Source organism: Ictalurus furcatus, chromosome 10 (genome assembly GCF_023375685.1).
Source record: "Ictalurus furcatus strain D&B chromosome 10, Billie_1.0, whole genome shotgun sequence".
Classification (NCBI taxonomy): Eukaryota; Metazoa; Chordata; class Actinopteri; order Siluriformes; family Ictaluridae; genus Ictalurus; species Ictalurus furcatus.
The window spans coordinates 2226215-2250632 of NC_071264.1; the positions used below are offsets into that span (position 1 = coordinate 2226215).

The window sequence follows — 24418 nt, forward strand, 5'->3', positions numbered from 1 at the left end:
TAACGCCGCGCGCTGTCCGTAACGCCGCGCGCTGTCCGTAACGCCGCGCGCGGTCCGTAACGCCTCGAGCGGTCCGTAACGCCGCGCGCTGTCCGTAACGCCGCGCGCTTTCCGTAACGCCTCGCGCGGTCCGTAACGCCGCGCGCTTTCCGTAACGCCGCGCGCTTTCCGTAACGCCTCGCGCGGTCCGTAACGCCGCGCGCTGTCCGTAACGCCTCGAGCGGTCCGTAACACCTCGAGCGGTCCGTAACACCGCGAGCGGTCCGTAACACCGCGAGCGGTCCGTAACACCTCGCGCGGTCCGTAACACCTCGCGCGGTCCGTAACACCTCGCGCGGTCCGTAACACCTCGCGCGGTCCGTAACACCGCGAGCGGTCCGTAACACCTCGAGTGGTCCGTAACACCGCGAGCAGAATATGGCGTGCAGTTTGTAATACCGCGAGCAGAATATGGCGCGCAATCCGTAATACTGTGAGCAGAGGAGTGACTCGCGCTCGATAGGAACCCGTTCTGAGGCGTTTTAACTTTAATGATCGCGCTGTAGAACGCATCTGTGTGTAAAACGTTACCAGGTCATCCCTCTACACGCCTCAACGTATCAAGCGTATGAAAAGAAAACGTGTTCCCGTTGAGATTGTTGTTGTTTACAGATCCCCGAGGGAACTGGCTGCCGTAGCGGCTCGGGTCAGCGCGAGACCGCCGTCAGCGAGACGTGCCCGAGCCCCCGCGTGTAGACTTTCATACGCCAGCACGAATCTCTCGCAGGTCCACGGAGACTCTAAATCAGCCGGGTCGACACGATTTAAAGCTCCTGCGTATCGCGTATTGGCGATGTTAACGGGAGTTTCAGCAGAGCAGCGGGATCGGACATGATGTACAGGGCAGCAGGACCCGAACTAAACCTGTCAGGGTCCTGCAAAAAAGTCTCCAGATTCGCTGCCCAAATGATATTAAAGACATGGAGCTCAGTGCTATAAAAGGGGTGTGTGTGTGTCCTTCTAATCTGTGTGTGTGTGTGTTTACATTTTTGCAGTGCTGCCCACGTGCTCTCCTCTGGACTTCCACTGTGATAACGGGAAGTGTATCCGCCGCTCGTGGGTGTGTGACGGAGACAACGACTGCGAGGACGATTCAGACGAGCAGGACTGCCGTGAGTGTATAAATATATTTATATTTATTTACGTGTATATATATATATATATATTCTTTTTTTAAACTGGTGAAAATCCGAACCATCGGTCGGTTTGGTCTCCTCGGGGCTCGACGTGTGGAAAGCACAGAACGGGGGTAAGAGATCAGGTTTTTCTTGCAAATTCCACCTGACGTAAGGGATATTTGGGGTTTGTCCTTTGACCTTCCTCTGAGCGCCTCCGGCTGCACGTGCCGCGCGATTCCGAGTGACGGCTGATCTTCATCAGCGTGTCGTCGGGAAGCTCTGACCGGGGTGAAGTGACGTGTGCACGTAGAGGAGGAAATGACACAAAAGCTGTGGCTTGAGATTCGGCGAGCTTTTCCATATTGTGTCATGCCCCGCCTACTTCTTATTGCTAAAACCTTTTGCATGTGTTACTAATCTGTGACCGTTTAGATAAAAGATGGTAGCGGTAGATGGATATGGGCTTTATTGTGTGTGCGTGTGTGTGTGTGTGTCGTGGTCAGCTCTTTGCCCACTTTCGGTACCACATAATCTCAAAATGAAAAGTCTTAAAGGCTGTGGGGGGTGAGGAAGGTGGGGGGGGTAGAGCACGTGCTCACGTCTGACCTATATTTCCTGAATTCGACGTGTAGACACTCGAGTGCCTTGCTCCGCCCCCCTTTTCCCTGTAAAAGCCGCCGGACTGCGAGAGATTTATGAATTTTTTATTTCAATGCCTCGTAAATCACATCTCCCCCTTTGCCTTTATTATTTAAAGCCCCCCCCCTCCTCTCTCTCTCGATCTTTTAAATTCAGTCTAATTTCATCTAGCTTGATCAGCAAGAGTGTGTGTGTGTGTGTGTGTGTGTGAGACTGAGAGAGCACAGGACATTTAATGTAAGGGCAGATATAAACGGATAAAGATTCCCGTGCGTGCCCCTCGTCTGAGTGAACCGTGCTTTATTGAATTACTCTTAGGCGCTGTTTTCTTTTTCCTGGCTTCCCCGAGAAGAGGGCAGGATTTTATAACAGCAAAGGAGGCCAATTTCCAGACCAACCAAACACGTTTTTCTCTTTCTCCATTCCTACTCCTGATCCATCTGCTCCTCTCTTCATTCCTGCCCTAACGCTTGCGCTCTACAAACACACTAAAAGTCAAAGGTCACGCCCCGCTCATGTCCCACAACACCTCCAGGCAAGGGCGTGGGGGACATTGGGGGTGGGGGGGTCCAGATGAGTTTACCCCATTTTACCTCTCTCGACACCCCCTCTTTATCCTTCTAGGAAAAACATGAAGGAAGAGGAAACGAGAAATTCCTCATGAATTGAAATGTGTGTGTTGTGTGTGTGTGTGTGTACACACTGTACATGTCCATGTATATCCCCTCAACTCTCATGGACCACCTTAACGGACCATGGAGGGTCATCCGTGTCTGTGTCTGTGTGTGTGTGTGTGTGTGTGTAGCTCCCAGGGAGTGTGAGGAGGACGAGTTTCACTGTCAGAATGGGTACTGCATCCGCAGCCTGTGGCACTGCGACGGAGACAACGACTGTGGAGACAACAGCGATGAACAGTGTGGTGAGTTTCTCACAGTCTCTAATACACTGTGTGTGTGTGTGTGTGTGTGTGTGTGTGTGTGTGTTAAGTTAAGAGCAGGACACAAGTCGCTGTTCAGATCCTAGCTGTTTAATCCATTTAAAAGTTACACTCCAGTGTTTCTCTACCACCAATAGGGTCAACAATTCTGATGCCATCGTTTCTGTCCAATCAAACGCTCTCTACAATCTGAAGTGCCCCACCCCCAGCTTATATATATATGTACACACTTCATTTCCAAACTTAATGTAGGAAACACTTCCTGGTTCTCTCAGGAGGATTGCGTTGTTCAGACGTATTTGTTGTTGTTTGCTTCAGCGCGGTTCCACTCACGTGCTCTCGGGGGTCTCTGGATTTGGGTGTGCGTTCAGTTCTTCTACTTTTATTGTGTTAACCGTGTGTGTGTGTGTGTGTGTGTGTGTGTGTGTGTGTGTGCAGACTTGAGAAAGTGTTCTGATAAGGAATTCCGCTGCTCTGATGGGAGCTGTATAGCTGAGCACTGGTACTGCGATGGAGACACAGACTGTAAAGACGGGACGGATGAGGAGAACTGCCGTAAGTGTGTGTGTGTGTGTGTGTGTGTAAGAGAGAGGTATATAGAACTTGTAATCAGAGCTGCCGTGTCCCACCTCATTCTTGTTTATAGACAGCGTGGCAGCTGTGTGTGTGTGTGTGTGTGTGTGTGTGTGTATTTGTGTGTTAATAGGATGTTCTTTAACCAGCTGTCACAAGTGCATATTATAAAAAGATGCGCGTGTGTGTGTGTGTGTGTGTAGCTGCAGACGTCATGGCCGCTACATGCAGCGTGGAGGAGTTCCAGTGCGCGTACGGTCGCTGCATCCTGGACATTTACCACTGCGACGGAGACGACGACTGCGGAGACTGGTCCGACGAATCCGACTGCTGTAAGGACGCCTCGTAGCTGCTCCTCACAGGGAGAGCAGAATGTTTCCTTTTACTGAGGTTAAGGTTGGAGTTAGATTTAGGTAAGATGAGAGTGTGTGTGTGTGTGTGTGTGTGTGTGTGTGTGTGTGTGTGTGTGTGTTGCGCAGCCTCTCACCAGCCGTGTCGCTCGGCCGAGTTCATGTGCAGCAGTGGGATGTGCGTCAATGCCGGATGGAGATGTGATGGAGAGTTTGACTGCGACGACCAATCAGACGAGAACAACTGCAGTAAGTGTGTGTGTGTGTATAAAGAGAGAGATAAATATCGGATGTGCTCGTGTGTGTGTGTGTGTGTGTTAACAGTGCGTGCGTGTGTGTGTGTGTTTGTGTCTCCCTAGCTGTACCTGTGTGTATGGCTGAACAGTTCCGTTGTGCATCCGGTCGCTGTGTGCGGTTGTCATGGAGATGTGATGGTGAGGATGACTGCACTGACGGGAGTGATGAAGAGGGCTGTGACAAAAATGGTACGTGCGCACACACACACACACACACACACACACACACACACACACACACACACACACACACACACTAACTACAGTAAATGAAACTCTTCCTCTTCCTATTACCAAACCCCTCCCGGTCCGCAGGTTCGTCTCCTTCCTGTGCGTCTGATCAGTTCCAGTGCGGAACCGGTCGCTGCATCGGCCAGCGCAAAGTGTGTAACGACGTCAACGACTGCGGAGACGGAACAGACGAACATCCACACCAGGAATGCCGTAAGAACACTGGAGACACGTTCATTCCACAGTGTGAGCTGGAGTAAGCTGGATATCTGGTAGCTGATAGCTGGTGTGTGTGTGTGTGTGTGTGTGTGTATGTGTGTGTGTGTGTGTGTGTGTGTGTGTAGGACCCCGGGCGACCGAGGGGAACTGTAACGTAGGGAACGGCGGCTGCTCTCAGAAGTGTCAGATGTCTCGAGGTTTGGTTCAGTGCAGCTGCCACACCGGATACAGACTCAGAGAGGATGGCAAGACCTGCCAAGGTGAGGAGACAAAATCCTGTCTTTATTTATCTACAAAGAGCTGTTTGCTGAAGTAAACCCCGTTTCTGATGGTTTGGACTGTTCCAGATGTGGACGAGTGTGCTGAGGAAGGTTACTGCAGTCAGGGCTGTACCAACACAGAGGGGGGCTTCCAGTGCTGGTGCGTTCAGGGTTACGAGCTCAGACCTGACAAGCGCAGCTGTAAAGCTCTGGGTGAGTTTAACACAATTCTACACCTTCAATTCTATTTTTATTTCTCTTTATTTCTTTTTTTTGAGTAAGAATGGGCGTCTGCGATGTTTCTTAACCCTGGAAAAGAATCCCTTTGATTCGATATGTTTTATCGCTCTTCCCTGATTGCACGACCCGTGGCCTCAGAGCCCCTCCCCCTCAGGATTCCCCATGCTGCGTTTCCGAATGCTCTTCCGTACACCGCGATTGTAAAGAGTGGTTATTTTAACTTAGTGTAGACCATGCTGTCATTCAGATGACCGTACACACACACCCAAATACTTGACCTGTATCTGCACTGCACCGCCTCACCCGATTGGATGGTGGCGTTAATGAGCAGGGGTCCAGGTGTTCCTATTAAAGTTGATCTTAAAGTCTGTCTGCCAATCCGTGAAGACGGTCGATTCGTGTGTTCCTTCAGGCCCAGAGCCGGTGCTGCTGTTTGCGAATCGGATCGATATCCGTCAGGTTCTGCCTCACCGCTCCGAGTACACGCTGCTGCTGAACAATCTGGAGAACGCCATCGCGCTCGACTTCCACCACAGCATGGAGCTGGTGTTCTGGTCCGACGTCACGCTCGACCGCATCATGAAAGCCAACCTGAACGGCAGCAACGTGGAGGAGGTGGTGTCCACCGGCCTGGAGAGTCCAGGTACGTACAGAATCTGCGCAAATATTTATTTCTGCTCTTGTTTTGCAGGACGTTTATTACAGAACTTTTAAAGCTTTGCTGACTTCCACGTGTTATTTATATATATGTGGGTCTCTTTATCGTTACAGGCGGTCTGGCGATAGACTGGATCCACGATAAGCTCTACTGGACTGACTCGGGGACGTCACGTATCGAGGTAGCCAACCTTGACGGCTCACACCGCAAAGTGCTGATCTGGGAGAGTATGGAGAAACCCCGCGCTATTGCCCTGCACCCCATCGAAGGGTAAAACCCATGAGACACGCACACGCTGAACCACCGGTTCACCGTTTACGATTTAACGACCTGTGCCACTGTGTTTACCTCTCCTCTCCTCTCCCCCCCCCAGGAAGATTTACTGGACAGACTGGGGAAACACTCCAAGGATCGAGTACGCTAACATGGACGGCTCGGGACGCAAGATCATCGCCGATACCAACCTGTTCTGGCCGAACGGACTCACCATCGACTACGCCGGCCATCGCATGTACTGGGTGGACGCCAAGCACCACGTGATCGAGAGAGCCGATCTGGACGGGAAAAACCGCAAAGCCGTCATCAGCCAAGGCATGCTTGCGCAAAACCCGTAACCTTTACGTCCGTTTAAAGATCCCGGGGGCGGAGCTTTGTAGTCTATAGTCTTATTATTTCTCTTAACTGCGCGGGAAAGTTGTTAACGTCGCCGAGAAAGGCCCCCCCTCCCCCCCTCCCTTCCTCCTTCGAACGTTCTCGCTGAATATTCGAAGTTATTTCGGGAGCCGGTCGGTTAAGAGTAATAAAAATATGGAACAGACGGAAGATTATATCGAAGGGAAGTGGAATAAATAGCTCGTCGGACATGAATTAAAACCGTACAGGCGCACACTGACTCTTTGTTTTTTGCTTTGTGCCCTGGATGACCCTTCATCTGTAATCAAATTGGAAGAGAGACACACACACACACACACACACACACACACACACACACACACACATGGTCCTGCAGACTCGGGTTATCCAACTTAACACAAAAATCCACTTAATAATGTTGGTCAAAAAAAAAGAAAAGAGGAAATTAAATCTGCGTCAGCTCGAGATTTTCCTAGACTGTACTCCATGTTTGTGGCATTTAGCGTGTTTTCATTCAGGAATCCCACAGGGAAGTCTAGACACATTCCATATAATACACACACACACACACACACACACACAGACGTAATGCATGCTTCGTTAGTGGAAAAGCATGGGGTCTTTAAACTGCCTGGTTTTGCAATATAGGGGTCAGGTCTTAAAGTTTAGCCACATTACCAGTAGAGTGTGTGTGTGTGTGTGTGTGTGTGTGTGTGTGTGTGTGTGTGTGTGGCAGCATAGACATAGAAACCATATTAACGCTACACAGCAGGAATGTGCATGCTGAGAACTTGGTCATGAAGGGGTGGAGCTGATGCACGAAAGAGGGGCGGAGTTTCTGCTCCTGATTAGGTATAACACACCTGTGTGCACGAGCCTTCTTTCCTGCAGCTGCCTTTACAGCTGTTTCCACAGAGGAGTGAAAAATGTCAGGGCAGAGTGATGGCAGGATAAGAAACGAGTGCACACCTGCAGAAACGCGAGGACACGCCGAGAAAAGAGGAGCGGGAGAGTTCAGGTCCGTCCATGCGTCACATTCCTGATGGATAAGATCGTAAAAGTCAGGCGCGCCGTGGCCCACCTGGATGGAGGAGAGAGAGAGAGAGAAGGGTGCTTTCACGCTTACTTTAAGCTCTTTGCACATTTTCTCACATTCAGTTATGACTGAATCAAAGCCGTGAAGAAATGGTGTTCAGGAATTAAACCCCACGTTGGTTCTCCGTGCTCTTGTGTGGATAGAATTCCCTCGGTGCGCTAGAGAAGGTCAGACAATGCCGTTTATATTTTAAGGAGCCCCCACCTTAATTTATTCCCAATCACACACACACACACGTCCTTCGTTTCCTCTTTCCCACCGCTTCGTTTCCCTTTTTTCACGTTCGTCTATCTCATCTGTGTCAGGTCTCCCGCACCCGTTTGCCATCACGGTGTTCGAGGACAGTCTGTACTGGACCGACTGGCACACCAAGAGCATCAACAGCGCCAATAAGTTCACAGGCAAGAACCAGGAAATCATCCGCAACAAACTGCACTTCCCCATGGACATCCACACGCTGCACCCGCAGAGACAGCCTGCAGGTGAGACCCACGGGCACGGGGTTGGATGTCCGGAGCAAAGGAAAGGAGTACGGGGTTTAACTCGGCTTACAGAACCCATCTACTCTAATGTTCTCTCTCCCTCTCCCTCTCTCTCTCTCTCTCTCTCTCCAGGCGGACGTAATCGCTGCGGCTCCAATAACGGCGGCTGCAGTCACCTGTGCCTCCCAAACAGCAAGGCTTACTCATGCGCCTGTCCCACCGGCTTCAAGAAAGTGGCCCAGCATAACTGCGCCCTGAGTGAGCGTCACGTTTTTAACTATTAACTACGTATTAAGCCTTGATTTCACCCGATCAGTCGTTACACCAAACAAAAACACCCACAAATTCATCATCAGCTACATGACATTCAAGATCGTTATTAAATATATTTATTATATGCTTAAACATTTGCGGTCTGTTTGAGCGTGATTTGGAATCGATCCAGGCGATTAGCGGACATTAGAGCTCGGGCTTTATTACGAAAATAAAAGGTAATTATAAAAAATATAGAAAATAATACTGACCGTACCGTGAAAAAACATCCAGTACTTTTGTTCGGTGAAATAAGTGCATTATTTATTTACATAAATGAACTATTAATGAATACGAAAGTAAAAAGAAGATACACGACCAAACTGAACCGAAACATAACACTCTGAATACAAATAAAAATTAGACGTCCAAAATGAATCTAAAAACACTTCAAATAGCACAACAAAATGTGCCGGCGATTAGTTTTTATTTCGCCTCTAGAGGCCGCTCTTGTACCGTGTAACCCTTCTCAGCCGCTCCGTGGGAAACTATCAGTGTGGATTTTATTTATCTGAACCGGAACCGGTCCACCTCTAAGGGAAATGAAGAGCTTGGGTATCGTATCGTAGTGTGGTATGATTTTTGGTACTAAACTGTATCTATAAAATAAACATGAGGTTTGTTTATCGCGAATCAAATCGTCAAAAATCCCTCGTTAGCTGTTAAACATGTCCGCGCGTCTAGATTGTGTTTTATTGACGTGGATCAGCAGTACGACTTGTTTGTTTGTTGGTTTGTTTCTTTTCTTGGCTGGTGCTTTTTTGCAGTGAAATGGTTTTTGTGCTGTTTGCTATGGCAATTGTTGCTGCTCGTGTCTTGAAGCGCTCACAGGGGACCTCTTGGTCTTTAATCAGGTCTTGACAAGTTCCTGCTTTTTGCCCGAAGGACGGACATCCGTCGAATCAGCTTCGACACCGAGGACAAATCGGACGACGTCGTCCCGCTGGCGGACGTTCGTAACGCCGTGGCGCTCGACTGGGACGCCGAAGACGAAAAAATTTACTGGACCGACGTCACCACCGACTCCATCAACCGCGCACTGTGGAACGGATCGGGACAGGAAGTTAGTGACAGTTTGCTTCCCTGATACTTTCCTTTACATAAAAAAGATGCTATGGTTAAGGTAACGTGTTTAAATCTTCAGATTCACCTATATAGGAATTGTGAGTGTGAGGGAGAGAGACAGAATGAATAGGGTTTGAGTTAAGTGTAACTGTGGTGGCACTTTACCTGGTGTTGCTGCTAATGCTGTAGTGAAGATTATAAAACGCTGCCCCCTGCTGTAAGAAATGCAGAAGTGCAGCGTGCATATTTCTGAAATTTTCTCTTTTTTTATATTTGTGTGTTACTGCAAGATTTTCCTGTCCACCTGCTTATCCTTTTCTTCTCTTTTTTCCCCCTCTTTCTGCTTTCCTTCTCAGGTTGTGGTGGACACCAGTCTGGAAAGCCCTGCAGGTCTGGCTCTTGACTGGCTCACACACAAGCTCTACTGGACTGATGCAGGTACTCGCACAATGCCGGGCTTTGACCTCCCAACCTCCTGATATAAACTCCATCCATACCCTAAACTTCAGCTCGGATCATCCGTATCACCAGATCATGGAGGATTCGAGCGTCGTTAGTTTGAAACGCAGCTTTTCACTCTAATGTTGTGACTGGAATATTCAGATGGTCTGGTGTTTGTGTTTCCCGCGTGTCGATCAGGTACAGATCGCATTGAAGTGTCCAACACGGACGGCAGCATGCGCACGGTGCTCATCTGGGAAAATCTGGATCGACCTCGAGATATTGTGGTGGATCCTATCGGAGGGTGAGGGCACTGAACTGTGTTTGTTAAAGAATTTTAAAGATGTCAGGTGCTTCCAGTCAGTTTGTAATTATTAATATATAAATATCTCATCACACTATATCACGGTATTGGTATTATATCATTGTATCGCCCAGCCCTTTATTTATATAAATATAAATAAAAACTCGTTTTCTTCCGCCAGGTTCATGTACTGGACGGATTGGGGAGCAAACCCTAAAATCGAGCGAGCCGGAATGGACGCGTCCAATCGCGCCGTTATCATCTCCACCAACCTGACGTGGCCCAACGGACTAGCAATCGATTACGAGACGCAGCGGCTTTACTGGGCCGACGCCGGCATGAAGACGGTCGAGTTCGGCAACTTCGACGGCTCAGACAGACAGGTAGAGTACGAGATAAGCCTAGCGTAAAATAGTGATGTGTTTTTTGTGTAAAAACGGGAGACAGACCCGTTTCGGACGCATTTTTCTCACGTTAGTAGGAGTGTATTTTGATGTTGGGAGCGTGCGATTCACGTGGATTAGCATCCGGTTAATAACATAGAGTTAAACTACATAGAGAGTACACCGGGCCCGATAACTCCGGATCGCAACGACCAACACATGTTATAGCTTATACGGTCACGTGAACCGTCAAAAAGAGCTCTTCGGTAGCTTTGAAACGACATCATCCCCGTCGCGCTGTGATCTACGGTGCCCCAGAACGAGGTCACTGAAAAACGGGCATTTTAGCCGACTTTGGAGCTCTAAAATACCTTCAGATGCCTCGCTGTCGCTGCTCCAGAGCTCATCATGTTCCAGTCGATGTTTGGATTTTCCCCGGACTGAGACTTTGTGTTTAGTAGATCGCATTTTTAGGTGAATTTAGAATCGCGCTGAACTTGTAGAACATTTTGTTTATAATATTAAACCTCTGTTCACAGCAAACGTTGATTTTGTTTCGTTTTACACAGATAGAAATTTCACACCGTTTTACGTTGTTTATGATTCAGAAATAAAAAAACGAGTCTTTTCAGTCATCATTTTTCCGCGTCGAAATTTTTGTTCAAAATATTCCGAGACCTCTCGACGCCAGCATGGTGAATCGACTCGAGCAGAGCGCGCCGTTACACCCCTACATGATTGGATATGAAACGTGCTGTATTTTGTGGAATCGCTTTGTGTTGTAAGTTGAGTGCTTTGAGGGAAAAATTAAATCAAAACCTATACATTCTACTTGAGCAAATGTTAATTTTTTTATTTTCCGTAATGTTTGAAGGTGCTGATTGGCAGCCAGCTGCCCCATCCGTTTGGCCTCACGCTACATGAAGAGAAGATCTACTGGACAGACTGGCAGTCCAAGAGCATCGAAAGCGCCGACAAACTGACCGGGTTGGGACGAAGCACGTTAGCGGACAATCTGGAGAACCTCATGGACATCCACATGTTCCACAGACACAGAGAAGCCGGTAAGAATCGCTGAAACGATGATCTCCAGAGTCAAGACTCGAATAAACATTGACATTAGTCATGTTATCACCTCTTCTCCATGTTATACGTACGAGGAGAACCAGGAAGCCACTGAAGTCGACACCGTTTCCCAGTGTTAGGGTTGTGTATCTGTGTGTGTTCCTCCGTTCAGACGAGCGTAACAGTGACCTCAGCGCCTCGCGGCGGTCGCGACGACAGGAATGTGTCTCTTTTGTGGTGTTGGGTGTCGTTTCTTTTCAGAAATCGGGATTAAGTGATCCTCCGTGTAACTAATCTCCAGGAAAAGACCTGGATCGAATCCCCTTTCCTGCTTTAGAAGTTTCTGTTCTTCTCGTGTGGCGGTACTGTCCTCCACATGGGTCAGAAATTTAAAAAAAACACAAAAAAACCACCTAGAAATCATTTAAAAAGTTTAAAAAGTCCACAAGTTGTCTGTATTTTTGTATTTTATTTATTTATTTATTTATTTATGTGCTTTTCCCTCTCCAGTCCACACTGCATGCTCGGTGAATAATGGCGGCTGCAGTCATCTGTGCTTATTGGCTCCTGCTCCTAAAGGCTCCAGCTGTGCTTGTCCTACTGGAATCAACCTACAGGCGGATGGAAAAACCTGCACTCCAGGTAAGACCCTGTTTCTATTATACGTGACACCGTAAACAAGGCATGAAGAAACCTTACTGCTACTACACACTGCGGTTTATCCCATAATTATTCACCGCCTTGCGTGACAGGAATGAACAGTTTCCTGATCTTCGCACGGAGGACAGATATCCGGATGGTTTCTCTTGACATCCCGTATTTTGCCGACGTGGTTTTGGCGGTTAACGGGTCCATGAAGAACACCATCGCCATCGGCGTGGATCCCCGAGAGGGTACGTCCCATTCTCATTACCCCCTAGCTACCGATTCCCAGAACTGAATGTCGTTCAGTGACGTAACGGGAGGTGACGTCCTGCTGTGTGTGTGTGTGTGTGTGTGTAGGTAAAGTGTATTGGTCAGACAGCACTCTGAAGAAGATCAGCAGAGCCAACATGAACGGCTCGGGACACGAGGACGTTGTTTCCACGGGTAAGGAGCTCATGTTCTGTCATGTTCTCACTAGCTATCGTGCGAGGTTTTTGTGTTTTTCAGTGTTTCGGGTCAAAGCGGCTAATCTGGCGCCACCTTAACGCTCCTCACATGAGCTGATGAAGTATTGATTCAGGCCAGGGCAAGCTGAGGGAACATTAAAACCTCGCCTGGGTTCATTTCCTGTCCTGTGTTTAGGTCTGATGACGACCGACGGTCTTGCTGTAGACTCCGTAGGAAGGAAAATCTACTGGACAGATACGGGAACCAACCGCATCGAAGTGGCCAATCTGAACGGCTCCATGCGGAAAGTTCTGGTGTGGAGGAACCTGGACAGCCCACGTGCCATCGCGCTCTATCACGAAATGGGGTAAATCAGATCGGGGATCTCGTATTAGTATCAGTCTGATAAACCCGATCGGGCCGCAGATATATTACAGTTTATCGTGAACACGACCCCTGTGTCTCGTCGCTGTTTTTAGCTACATGTACTGGACAGACTGGGGAGAACACGCCAAGCTGGAGCGAGCAGCGATGGACGGATCCGACCGTGTAGTTCTGATCAATAACAATCTGGGCTGGCCGAACGGACTCGCCATAGACAAGGCTGGGTCACAGCTGCTCTGGGCCGACGCCCACACAGAGGTAAGGGGGATGGGGAGGCAGAGCTTGAACGACGAGTAGATTGATAATTGAATTGAAATGAGTGATGGCTCTTCCGTCTCCTAGCGAATCGAAGCGGCCGATCTGAGTGGCTCTAACCGCCGGACGCTGGTTTCTCCGGTTCAGCACCCGTACGGCCTCACCACACTCGGGCCGCACATCTACTGGACCGACTGGCAGAGTCGCAGCATCCAGAGAGCCGACAAAACCACAGGAGACAACATCATCACCGTCCGCTCCAACCTGCCCGGACTCATGGACATCCAGGCCATGGACAGAGACAGGCCTATGGGTAAGATTTGGTTTAATTCATGCGCCGAACTTGAATATTAATCGTAATTATGATTTCTATAGCACGCTTAATCCAGCGGGAAATATTTAGAGCTTTGTATTAGCAGTAATCACCTACATACTTAGATACAAATTAAAATGCCTCTGGGAGTCTCTCGGCGTAATATGTTTCTGTAAAACCGGTGTAAATGTATAAAAGTGTTCTTGTTATTATTAGAGTTATTAAAGCCTTGTGTTTCCATCAGGTTTTAATCGTTGTGGTCGGAATAACGGCGGCTGTACCCACCTGTGTCTGCCGCGACCGAACGGCACGTCGTGCGCTTGCCCTACAGGCGTCGTCCTGAAGAGCGATGGCAGGTCATGTGACGACGTTCCCGAGTCCTACCTGCTCTTCTCCAACCGCGTCAGCGTGCGCCGCATCTCGCTGGACACCAGCGACCACACGGACGTCCACGTCCCCGTCCCCGAGCTGCACAACGTCATCTCGCTCGACTACGACAGCGTCCAGGGCAAACTGTACTACACCGACGTCTCCCTGGATGTCATCAGGTACTTGTCACGCAAGACAAGACAAGATTAGATAAGATTAGATAAAATGTACCTTTGATTCGCTGCGGCAACCCCTGAACTAGGGAAAAGCCGAAATGAAAAGAGAGAGAAAGAGATAAAATGTACCTTTATTGATCCCCTGTAGGGGAAATTCAAGTCGACACAGCAGCACAAGTAGGATGAGTAACATCAAAGAAAGAAAATAGTTTTCATAAATACCTATACAATAAAAATAATAGAAACAATAAAACAGAGCTGTGTGTATGTACATGTGTTACAGTTCTATTTGTATGTGTGTGTGTGTGTGTGTGTGTATATATATATACATATACACACACACACACACACACACATGTGCAGTATCCTTAGTATTTATATATACATGTGCAAGATCTGTGGAATGATAATTAACTTGAGTGTGTTTCTGTGAGACTCGGTCGGTGGAGTAGGAGGTAGTGTTGCACTGTGGATTCTGATGGCTGATGGTATGAAAGTACCCCCCAGATGTTTTGAGGCACATGCTCCTGAGCCTCCTCAGTTCAGCGTAGAGAGGATGAGAAGGATTGTCCATGATGGCTTTCAGCTTCCCTCTCATCCTCTTCTCAGTCACTTCCTCCACGTCTTCCACCATGTCCAGTTCCTACCACAGAGCGGGCCTTCCTCGCCAACTTCCTCATCTGGCTGGTCGTGATGGTGATGACGGGGGTGGTTGGAGATATGGGCATGGGGTAATGGTGGTGGTAATGCTGTCTTCCTGGGTGTAGGATGTGTATCGATGTCATCCGCTGCCTTTGCATTGTCGGCTGTTGAGAAGAGGCAGGCTGTGGCTGTCATGCCCCAATCTTGTGGTGAAGGAGCGGGCAGCTAAGGTGTGAATGGGGGACATTTGAGGAGATGGATGGAAGTTCAGCCTGGGTTGGTGAGTCAAACCTGTTGAAAAACTGGTTTAACTTGTTGACGCATCCCTTTGTCCCCTCAACTGTTCCTTCTGGCCTTTTCATGCCAGTAATGCTCCTCATCCCCCCCCCCCCCCACACGTCTCTCTGATCCTTCCGTTGGAGCTTCCCCTCAGTCATGTTCTTATAACAGTCTTTAGCCCACCTCAGCTCCCTCCTCAGCTCCTTCTGTATTCCCTTCTTGGCCACGCCTGTGTCTCCTGCCATGAAGGTTCTCATCTTTCTGTTCAGCAGGGCTTTGATGTCCCTGTTGGTCCAAGGCTTGTTGTTGAGGAAGCAGCAGATGTTCTTTGTGGGGACAACACTCCTCCTCACTGAACCTGATGTTCTACACTTAGTTAGACCCTCTATGTCATCCGCATGATCTTCCTGAAACAGGTTCCAGTCACTTGTCCTGTAACACTCCATCAGGGCCTCCTCTACCTCCACAGACTACAGCTGCACAGCCCTGGTGGTGAGCTGTTTCAGACAGTGGTCTGATCTGCCCAGGAGGGGAAGGGAGGTGGCACTGTATGCCTCCTTAACATTAGCCTACAGCAAGTCCAAGGTCTTATCCCCTCCAGGGTTGCAGGTTACATACTGTGTGAAGTTGGTGACAGTACTGTAATGTATTACACGTCAGTAATTTATGTTGCTTTTCAGACGGGTGAATTTGGACGGGAGCGGCATGGAGACGGTGATCAGTCAGGGTCTGAAGACTACAGACGGCCTGGCCATCGACTGGGTGGCCAGAAACATGTACTGGACTGACACGGGTCGAAACACCATTGAGGTTTCCAGACTGGACGGATCAGCACGGAAAATCCTGATCAACAACAGCCTGGATGAGCCGAGAGCCATCGCTGTGTTCCCCAGTAAACGGTGAGAACTTCAGTGTGCGTCCTGTGTTTATCACCTGATTATCTTTCCTGTAGCTGGTATGGGTGTGCACTCATACTCGTCCGAAATAAACAGTATTGTTTCATCCCTAATACTGACTCATTGCTTTCTCTGACTCTTTTCAGGTATTTGTTCTGGACAGACTGGGGTCATATTGCTAAAATCGAGCGCGCCAATCTGGACGGTTCGGACCGCAAAGTTCTGATCAACACGGACCTCGGCTGGCCGAACGGTCTCACGCTGGATTACGACACGCGCAGGTGAGAAGCAGGTAGCTCACGTTCAGGGCAGCGGTGGCTCAGTGGTTAAGACAGTGGACGCCTGATCGGGAGGTCGTGAGTTCAGATCCCAGCACTGCCGACCTGCCACTGCTGGGCCCTTACGCTAGGCCCCTAACCCTCAACTGCTCAGTTGTATACATATGAGATAAATGTAAGTCGCTCTGGTGATGGGTGTCTGCCGAATGCCGTAAATGTAAAACAAGTTAAGCAGGAAGTGGTCTTTTAGGAGGAAGCTGTCTGAGTAGGCAGTGTTTTTTGGCAGCATTATACATCATTTTTGCTGCATGAGCTTGTATGTAGCTGAGAATCAAGTGAGGAAACAAACTGCATCTTGCCAGTTGTTCCCACTGTTAGATTTAGCACCATTAGAGCATTTGAGTCAGTCAGTGAATCAGTGAGTTGGTGAATTAGTGCATCAGTGAATTAGTGAATCATTGAGTCAGCAAATCATTGAGTTAAGGAATCAATGAGTTAATGAATTGGAATCATTTAGTCACTGAATCAGTGAGTTAGTGAATCAGTGCATTAGTGAAACAGCGAGACAGTTGGTCCTTCAATGAGTTAGTGCCACCTCTTACCGTGTGTGTGTGTGTGTGTGTGTGTGTGTGTGTGTGTGTGTGTAGGATCTTCTGGGTGGACGCCCACCTGGACCGCATTGAAAGTTCCGACCTGAACGGAAAACTGCGCCAAGTCCTCGTCACTCCTGTATCACATCCATTCGCTCTCACTCAGGTAACTTCCGTCTTCATCTTCACCTCCCCTCTTTCCCACCCACTCACCCACCAACCCACCCACTCACTCACTCACTCACTCACTCACTCGCTTGTTCCTCCTCAGTCCTCCCTCTACTCATTCTTCTCATCTCCTTCATCTACACCCTTCCATCTCTGACCCTCGTTTTTCCTCCCCATCCCTTATCTTTTACCCCCCACCCCTCCCCTTTCCCTCCATTTTCCTCTCTCCTCTGTGCCCAGCTGAAGCCGGTTTCCTCTCCTCTAATTCGTTTCTCCCGCATCTCGCAGCAAGACCGCTGGATCTACTGGACAGACTGGCAAACCAAATCAATCCAGAGAGTGGATAAACACACGGGCCGGAACAAAGAGACTGTCCTTGCTAACGTCGAGGGGTTAATGGACATTATAGTGGTGGCACCAAACCGGCAGTCGGGTAAGGGCGGTGGGAGATGTACACGCGCTTTCCTGCCCTTGAAAAGCCTTAAATTAAGGCTGTTCATAAAATAATCAATTCCAATAAGCTATGCTCAGTAGTGAATTAATGGACAGCGTGCGCTCTCTTCTGTTAGGCACTAATCACTGTGGGGTGAATAACGGCGGCTGTACGCACCTGTGCTTCGCCAAGTCAAACGGCTTTGTGTGTGCGTGTCCCGACGAGCCCGACGAGCGGCCGTGCTCCACCAGTGAGTTCGACACGCGTTACAACAATAATAATAATAATAATCATCATCATAAGCACAAGAGATACACAGCACATTTTTACGGAGCAATGTGTTAAGGAGTGTCTAGAGTTTTGATTTGAATTTTTTTTCTGTCTTTTTAAAGTTGCTGGTTATGTTCCTCTTGTCCCAGAGAAGAAAGTGACCGCTGGCACTCAAGCTCCTAACAAACGCGCCAAACCGCCGACGGAAAAACCTCCGCAGGGCCGAGCACCTGCGCACAAGTGAGTATTTAAACGCTGGCACGCTGACGCTGTAGGTTTAAAATCACCAGTTGTACACGAATACCTCCAACATCGCTCGTTACGCCGCTGGTTTACTAACACCGACTGTCGCTCTTCCAGCTGCACGGAGAAGAGCGACGCCGTGGGCAGCTGCATTCAGAGTAACGTGGTGTCCGCGCCTCACGGTACGAGACTTTATTTAAACATTTCATTCGGAGAATAACCAGTGTGCGAGAGATCTCACGCCGTCGTCTCTTTTCTCTTTATTGCCGAAAAAGCCGAAGGCCTCCACATCAGCTACGTGATCGGAGGAGCGCTGACGGTGCTGGCCATCCTCATCCTCATCGCCGTCTTCATCATTTACAGGTGCTTAAGATAATTACTCTCCTGACCAGCTGATAAAGCGCTTCCTCACCGTGATGATGATTATAAATCATAAATACGTAATAGTTCTGTAGTTACAGGATTGTGAAAATCCTTTACAGCTCGAGAAGACGTGTCTAAACATGACGCTTTTGTCCTCAGACACAAAAAATCCAAGTTTGCCGATCCCGGCGTGAGCAACCTCACGTACAGCAATCCTTCATACCGAACGTCCACGCAGGAAGTGAAAATAGAAACCATGCAGAAACCACCGATCTACAACCAGCTACGATATAAAAAAGAGGTATGCGTACAGCTTCGTCTCTTTTTAGTTTTTCTCTTTTCTCTCCTTTATTTATTTTTCCTTTTAACCAAGATCTGTTTTTATATCACCCATTATCACGTGAGACATTATCACATGACCCCAGACTGGTCAGATGTGCGTATCTCATCCCGAACATCTAGAGAACGAGCGTCAGACCGTGTAATATCGGACCAGCTGGCTTTGTTTAGACTCTCACTCTATCTCTCTTCTGATTGGCTGCCTGCTCCCACCATCACCGTGTAGTCACACTTCTTTCGGCTAAATTTTGTGCGCTTCTTTAACTTAGAAATGAACTTCACTTTTTTTTTTTTCCCCTGAAAATGGATTCTCAACTATAAGACTCTTATTGTGTTACTGTAAAAAAAACAAACACTAGAGATATTAGAGATTTCTAAACCCTATAAACCCGCTGCTCGTCATTGAACCTGTTTTTTTTCTTTCTTTCCTCCACTCTTCCTTCACTACAGCTTTCTCACCCCTACAACTCCCTCTCTCCTTTCATCTTCTAATACACTTTTTCACCAACATGGCGGGGAGCGAAGGTAGTTAAGAAGGTAGCATGCCAAAGACAGTTTGGATTGAAGCGGAGTGTGTGTTCCAGAGATCTTGTTCAATCCAGAGCTCAAAATCACTTGCATGCACGTGTGTGTGTGTGTGTGTGTGTGTGTGTGTGCTGGATTTCAGTCTGAAATTGTTTAATGATGTTCATTTGATGTTGCTGCTGTAAATATGAATTAATGCAAACAAAAGAATGAGCTTTATGAGCGCGCTAATTAACCGGCTTTACTTAAATATACAGTTGTGTTGAAATTACCGTCCTTATCTTAACTGATGAGTAAAACCGTGTGTGTCAGCAGGAGGGCAGTTACACCAGTGAGAAGATCCGTATCGTGGAGGGGGTGTGTCTCCTCTCAGGGGAGGAGCTTTACTGGGAGGACCTGAAGCAGCTGAAAGTGTGCCGCGGAGGCACCTTTAAAACCTGCATGCGCACCGACACAGTGTCCTTACAGGCGAGCTCCGCCTCCCTTCAGGCAAGCTCCGCCTCCTTGGATGACACCGAGACCGAACAGCTGCTTCAGGGCGACCAATCGGAATGCTCGAGTCTGAGCACTGCTCCCGTGGCCACGCCCAAACGCCACAGCACGCTGCCCGACACGGGCTGGGTCCCAAATCGTAAACCCTCCACTGAGAGCGAAGTGTGAAGACACACACACACACGCACACACACTCATCTACTGGAGCCTAATCTAAACACACACACACACACACACACACACACACTAAGAGAAATAAGAACAGATTCGGCGCGAAAGATCAACACAGACAATTTAAGAAACACTAAAATATCGATATATCAGTATACTGGGAACTTTTATTATTCTGTATAAAATGATGCTCTATTATTATTATTATTATTATTATTATTATTATTATTATTATTTTATTTGGGTTTTTTTTTTGCAGACTCGATGGTAAACACGAGACTGTTTTTAACAGGACGCCTCCAGCCCTCATCTGATCTTTTTATGAACGTTATTTATCTGAACAGATATCATTTCTCATTATAAAGTGCTGAAACTGCTAAACGCCTCCCGGGACCTCGGATTAACGACAGCGTGCGAGTACGGAGAGCGCGAGTACGGAGAGCGCGAGTACAGAGAGCGCGAGTACAGAGCACGGTCACGGTGCTTTCTGAACCTCCTGAGAGACGCAACACAAACGGTCTCATGATGGAAGCGTTGCTTCTCCCCACCTTCCTCATCGTCCGTCTCTGAATTTTAATGTTTTACTGTGTGTGTGTGTGTGTGTGTAAATGTAGACAGTATAACATTATGTACTTGATTGACAGTTCCATTAAGTATTTCATCAAAACGAAATCATCATGATGCGCGTCAATCATGAACCCGTTTCTAAGTATTGTGATATGATTTTTTAACCCATATCGCTCACCCCTAATACAGAAGATTGTATTACTTGCAAAAACAAAAAAAACGCTGTATGAATGAAGTGCCAAATGTTGGTGGTGGTGATGTTTTCTTCACTACATATTTATATTTCTGGAGGTGTGTTTGACAGTTCTGATTTTATTTTTATTTTTATTTTATTTTTTTTACATTTTTAAGTCGGTCCATGTTGGTAAACACTCAGTGTGCGGGTTTTATTTCAGTGAGCGGACACACACCGCGCTATACATCAATGATGCATTGAAGTTTCTCAAGATTCAGCACAATGCTGATTTGCTGCTAGAAGACACACACACACACACACACACCCACACACACACACACACACACACACACAGCGAGGCCAATAATCCTGATGGACGGACTCGGCAGCTACTTCAGCCTCCGCTCTCGGTTTATTTGAACATCCCCGTGTAACCGCTTCCGGTGTCCCTCCGTATTTCAGCACGACTGACACTAAATCCAGCTGTACAGACTTTAAACTGCAGAGACGCATTTCTGTGTTAAAGATGTTTTATTGTTGTTGTATAGTTCCTTTTTTTTTGTACAAAGGGATTTTTTTTTTTTTTTTTACTTGTGTTAAAGGGATTGTGAACACTTTTTTCTAATTTATTAACACAAAGTCAGATGGATTCAGCTTCGTTTTGTGTTTTATTTTCTTCTCTGTGTGAGAGTTTAACAGCATGACTAATAATAATAATAATAATAATAATAATAATATATGGTATGTAATTGAAAGGTGTCTGTTTTCGCAGCGCCCCGTGTCCTTGTTAAATCCGTTTCCATAAACTCTGCATTATTATTAAACATGCTCGGATGAATTCCTTTAAAGGAAAACAGTCAGAAGTGTATATAATCTATTTCACTGACCTCACAGCTCTTTGTGTACTTGCTTCAAATCCTAATCTCAATAGAGATGCGATTTTTATTATAATTGTTTGTTTTTTTGTAAAATAGCTGCTATAACGTTATAACGGATCTAATACTGTACTTTATTGAGGTTTGTAAAAACGAGCTATGAAAGCTGTTCATGGTTTATTTTGAACCAAAAATCAACTCGGGTACGTTTTTTTGTTTGTTTGTTTGTTTGTTTGTTTGTTTATGAACGGTTATGCTGTAGAAATCGAGTATTTTAAAATACCGTTTGTTTGTTTGTTTGTTTGTAAACACGGACCGAACAGCAGTTTCTGCACTCGGAGAAGAAATAAAACAACAAATCGCTCCTCTGACTTTGTGAAAGCAGATTTAACACCAGAACATTTTATCGCGAAAACGCTGAACCTTTACTCGACTCACTGGAGAGAACTTAATGAACCACTTCCTCGTTTTTGTTTTGTTCTGTTTTCCCTCCATGTCCTCGACGTGCCAGTTATTTAACAGAGTGCTGTTCTGTGTCTCCGAAAGACGTCTCGGTACACGTGTAACTGTTGTAAAGTTAATTAAGAGATATTTATAATTGTTTGGTTGTCACTCGGGTGTAAATATGAAAGGTCTGTATATGAATTTTCTGCTTTGCGATACTAACAAGCCGTGTTGTGTGACAGTGAATTACTTCTTTGCTATCTTTTAATATAAAATTGCATTTGAATAGAAATGTACATTTGTTGTGTTTGGGTTTTTTTTGCTCACGTGCCATGTGTGGAGGATAAACACTGTTTATACTCTGAGGAATAAACGCTGCAGGTATTTGTTAGGCAGCTTCGGAAAACCCCTCGATATCTCTCACGCTGCAGAAAGTACCGTAAAGGAAGGGAGCTCCTTTCATTCTATGTTGTTCTTGGGTTTTGGGTCTTGGGAGGGGGGGGGCGGAGTTAAATTAATTATCTCATGGAAATATTCTGGTATTGTGTATACAGACCCTGGGTTTGTTTTTTGTTTTTTTTTGCTTCCCTGTTGGTGATGAGGTGGGACGCGCCACATGTTACCTAATTAGTGGGGACCAGTAATTTAATTCCCTAAACCTTGATTCAGCACCCAGTATTCTACTGTTACCTGCACATTGATGCTCTAGAATGACTTCCTCTTAACAAAGTCTCCTTGACTGACTGACGGAGTTTTAACGATTGCTTCTCCATGACGTAGACACGGACCTGGGGCTTCTAGAACACCAGACTGCGTTTAAAAGTTCTGCTTTTATTATCGACGTAGTCACCCTACTTGATGATTACATAATCTTAATTTCACTTTAACAGTAACAGCTGGCTGATTGTTGAAGTAGGAAGTGTGTACTACTTTTTTTTTTTTTTCCACACCTGGTTTCTGAATGTTGGTTGAACTTTGTGGGAGAAAAAAAAAAAACAAAAAAAACCTACAAATTGAAATCTGTTGTGTTTTTTGTTGTCACCTTGGGGTATCTGCTTGTTTATAGAAGTTTGTGAAGACCACAAAATTGCATGACGATTTCCTTCGCTGGAACTAAGAGGAACAAACGTGCTCCAGCCTGACAATGCTCCCGTGCACAAAGTGAGCTCCATGAAGACACGGTGAGTTAAGGTTGGAGTGGAAGAACTCGAGCGGCTTGCACAGACCCCTGACTTCAACACCTTTGTTTATGTACGAATACATACCTTACTTTCTCAATAGTACGTAAGGTCATGTTCTTTGGTGTTCCCTTTGATCTCAGCTATTGGGCCACACAGGATGGTCCTATCAGACCCATCATCCTGGATGCTTCCATGCTACAGTCTTTATTTCTAACTCTGACTTTGCTGGTCTTCAGCAGGACTGGCTTCTGGAGCATCAGACTGGTCACTTCTGGAGATAATCTCATGGAGAAAAAGCATGACCGTGGCAAGTCTTACACGCAGTGGATCAATTAATGTACGGAAGATGGATCGCAGGTCGTATAGCAGCTTGGATAGGAGTCTTAACACATGAGATACACTCAAAAAGCTGCTCCAATATTCCAACAAGAGTCTGTCCTTTCATATTCATGCACAAATAGCAAATTCGTGGTTGAATGCTCATGACACAGATTCTAAGTAAACGCGTTCTCTGCAGTTAATGCTGGGGGTCTACATGATCTAAATAATCCGCTTCAACAGGGAAAAACAACTTCACGCGTTCATAGTTTTATATATGTGTAGGTGCATGTAGGGTTGTTCAGTCTCTCAAGGATTTTTAAATCATTAAGTAGTCTCCATCTATTTATAAAGCTGATTGTCCAGTAAATCCAGCTCCACTTGGAAAATGGTGACCGTTCTTTACTTTGGCCAACTCTAGCTAGTCTACCTACTGCACAGCTCTTTTTATACGCAATAAAATGTTGTGTGGAATTATTACACTGAAGCTGACAACAACCCAGAGAGTCAATCAACTTTCAATCAACCGACATCAGCCATTCAACCATTTGATTGCAGGGACAACAGATATTTGTCAAATATCGGATCTATCTCTATTGTCAGGTTATAAACTGTAAACTTTTACATTAAGGATCCTTTAAGGGGTATTATTTAACAAATGAGTTAACATGACCATTCAGATCATAACTCAGCGTTCTTCATACTTCAACATTAATATCACTGATTGAGCAACTACCACTTGTCTGAGGTTGTTAACTGGCAAAATTCAGAACTTGATGGAAAATACTACACTGGGTAAAAATACTGCTACTGTAGAAATAATTCATCCAAGAGTGGAAGTAGTGATCAAGATAATGACTGGTGAGTGAATAAGTCATATGTCTACAACTCATCTGAAAATGTTCCATGTTCTATTCTGATCTGTTTTCCTTCCTTTGCAACACCATGCCGTGCCCTGTGGACGGCACTCATTTCATCCTACCACAGAACAGTGACCAAAAGCACTGCTCCAAATTCTGCAAGACCTAGTTAGGGAAGAAGCAGTCAGCTGGAGTTCTGTGTGTAATGGATTGGCCAGCGAAATCGCATTTATGGATCATGAACCCTATTGAGCCGATGTGGGAGCAGACTGACCGGATGGTATGAAGAACATGCTCATCATGCCAAACTCATGGGAGATGCTTCAGGAAGTAAGGTGCGACTACCTCAACAAACTGACAGCCAGAATGCCTGGTCTAC

General features: G+C 46.8%; 1 protein-coding gene across 3 annotated transcripts in view; it reads left to right on the top strand.

The window, feature by feature from the left end:
* The window catches only part of lrp4 (low density lipoprotein receptor-related protein 4), a 57128-nt gene extending 35152 nt beyond the window's left edge, over positions 1–21976 (top strand). The window contains exons 3-39 of one of the 3 annotated variants that reach the window (XM_053634372.1): positions 1035–1151; positions 2602–2715; positions 3172–3288; positions 3510–3638; positions 3786–3905; positions 4016–4141; positions 4268–4396; positions 4528–4662; positions 4750–4875; positions 5315–5545; positions 5674–5830; positions 5934–6151; positions 7595–7771; positions 7904–8029; positions 8938–9146; positions 9505–9586; positions 9788–9893; positions 10075–10276; positions 11151–11340; positions 11852–11983; positions 12094–12234; positions 12344–12430; positions 12629–12800; positions 12913–13075; positions 13160–13385; positions 13630–13933; positions 15532–15750; positions 15894–16028; positions 16673–16781; positions 17072–17216; positions 17353–17466; positions 17609–17726; positions 17847–17911; positions 18005–18092; positions 18252–18393; positions 18882–18956; positions 19272–19357. In XM_053634372.1, the coding sequence (XP_053490347.1) occupies positions 1035–1151; positions 2602–2715; positions 3172–3288; positions 3510–3638; positions 3786–3905; positions 4016–4141; positions 4268–4396; positions 4528–4662; positions 4750–4875; positions 5315–5545; positions 5674–5830; positions 5934–6151; positions 7595–7771; positions 7904–8029; positions 8938–9146; positions 9505–9586; positions 9788–9893; positions 10075–10276; positions 11151–11340; positions 11852–11983; positions 12094–12234; positions 12344–12430; positions 12629–12800; positions 12913–13075; positions 13160–13385; positions 13630–13933; positions 15532–15750; positions 15894–16028; positions 16673–16781; positions 17072–17216; positions 17353–17466; positions 17609–17726; positions 17847–17911; positions 18005–18092; positions 18252–18393; positions 18882–18923 (5213 nt within the window). In that variant the 3' untranslated portion in view covers positions 18924–18956; positions 19272–19357. Of the gene's footprint in view, positions 1–1034; positions 1152–2601; positions 2716–3171; positions 3289–3509; positions 3639–3785; positions 3906–4015; positions 4142–4267; positions 4397–4527; positions 4663–4749; positions 4876–5314; positions 5546–5673; positions 5831–5933; positions 6152–7594; positions 7772–7903; positions 8030–8937; positions 9147–9504; positions 9587–9787; positions 9894–10074; positions 10277–11150; positions 11341–11851; positions 11984–12093; positions 12235–12343; positions 12431–12628; positions 12801–12912; positions 13076–13159; positions 13386–13629; positions 13934–15531; positions 15751–15893; positions 16029–16672; positions 16782–17071; positions 17217–17352; positions 17467–17608; positions 17727–17846; positions 17912–18004; positions 18093–18251; positions 18394–18881; positions 18957–19268 lie in introns of all 3 variants that reach the window. The other 2 variants (XM_053634370.1, XM_053634371.1) reach the window with 2 other exon arrangements.
* Positions 21977–24418: the final 2442 nt, after the last annotated feature.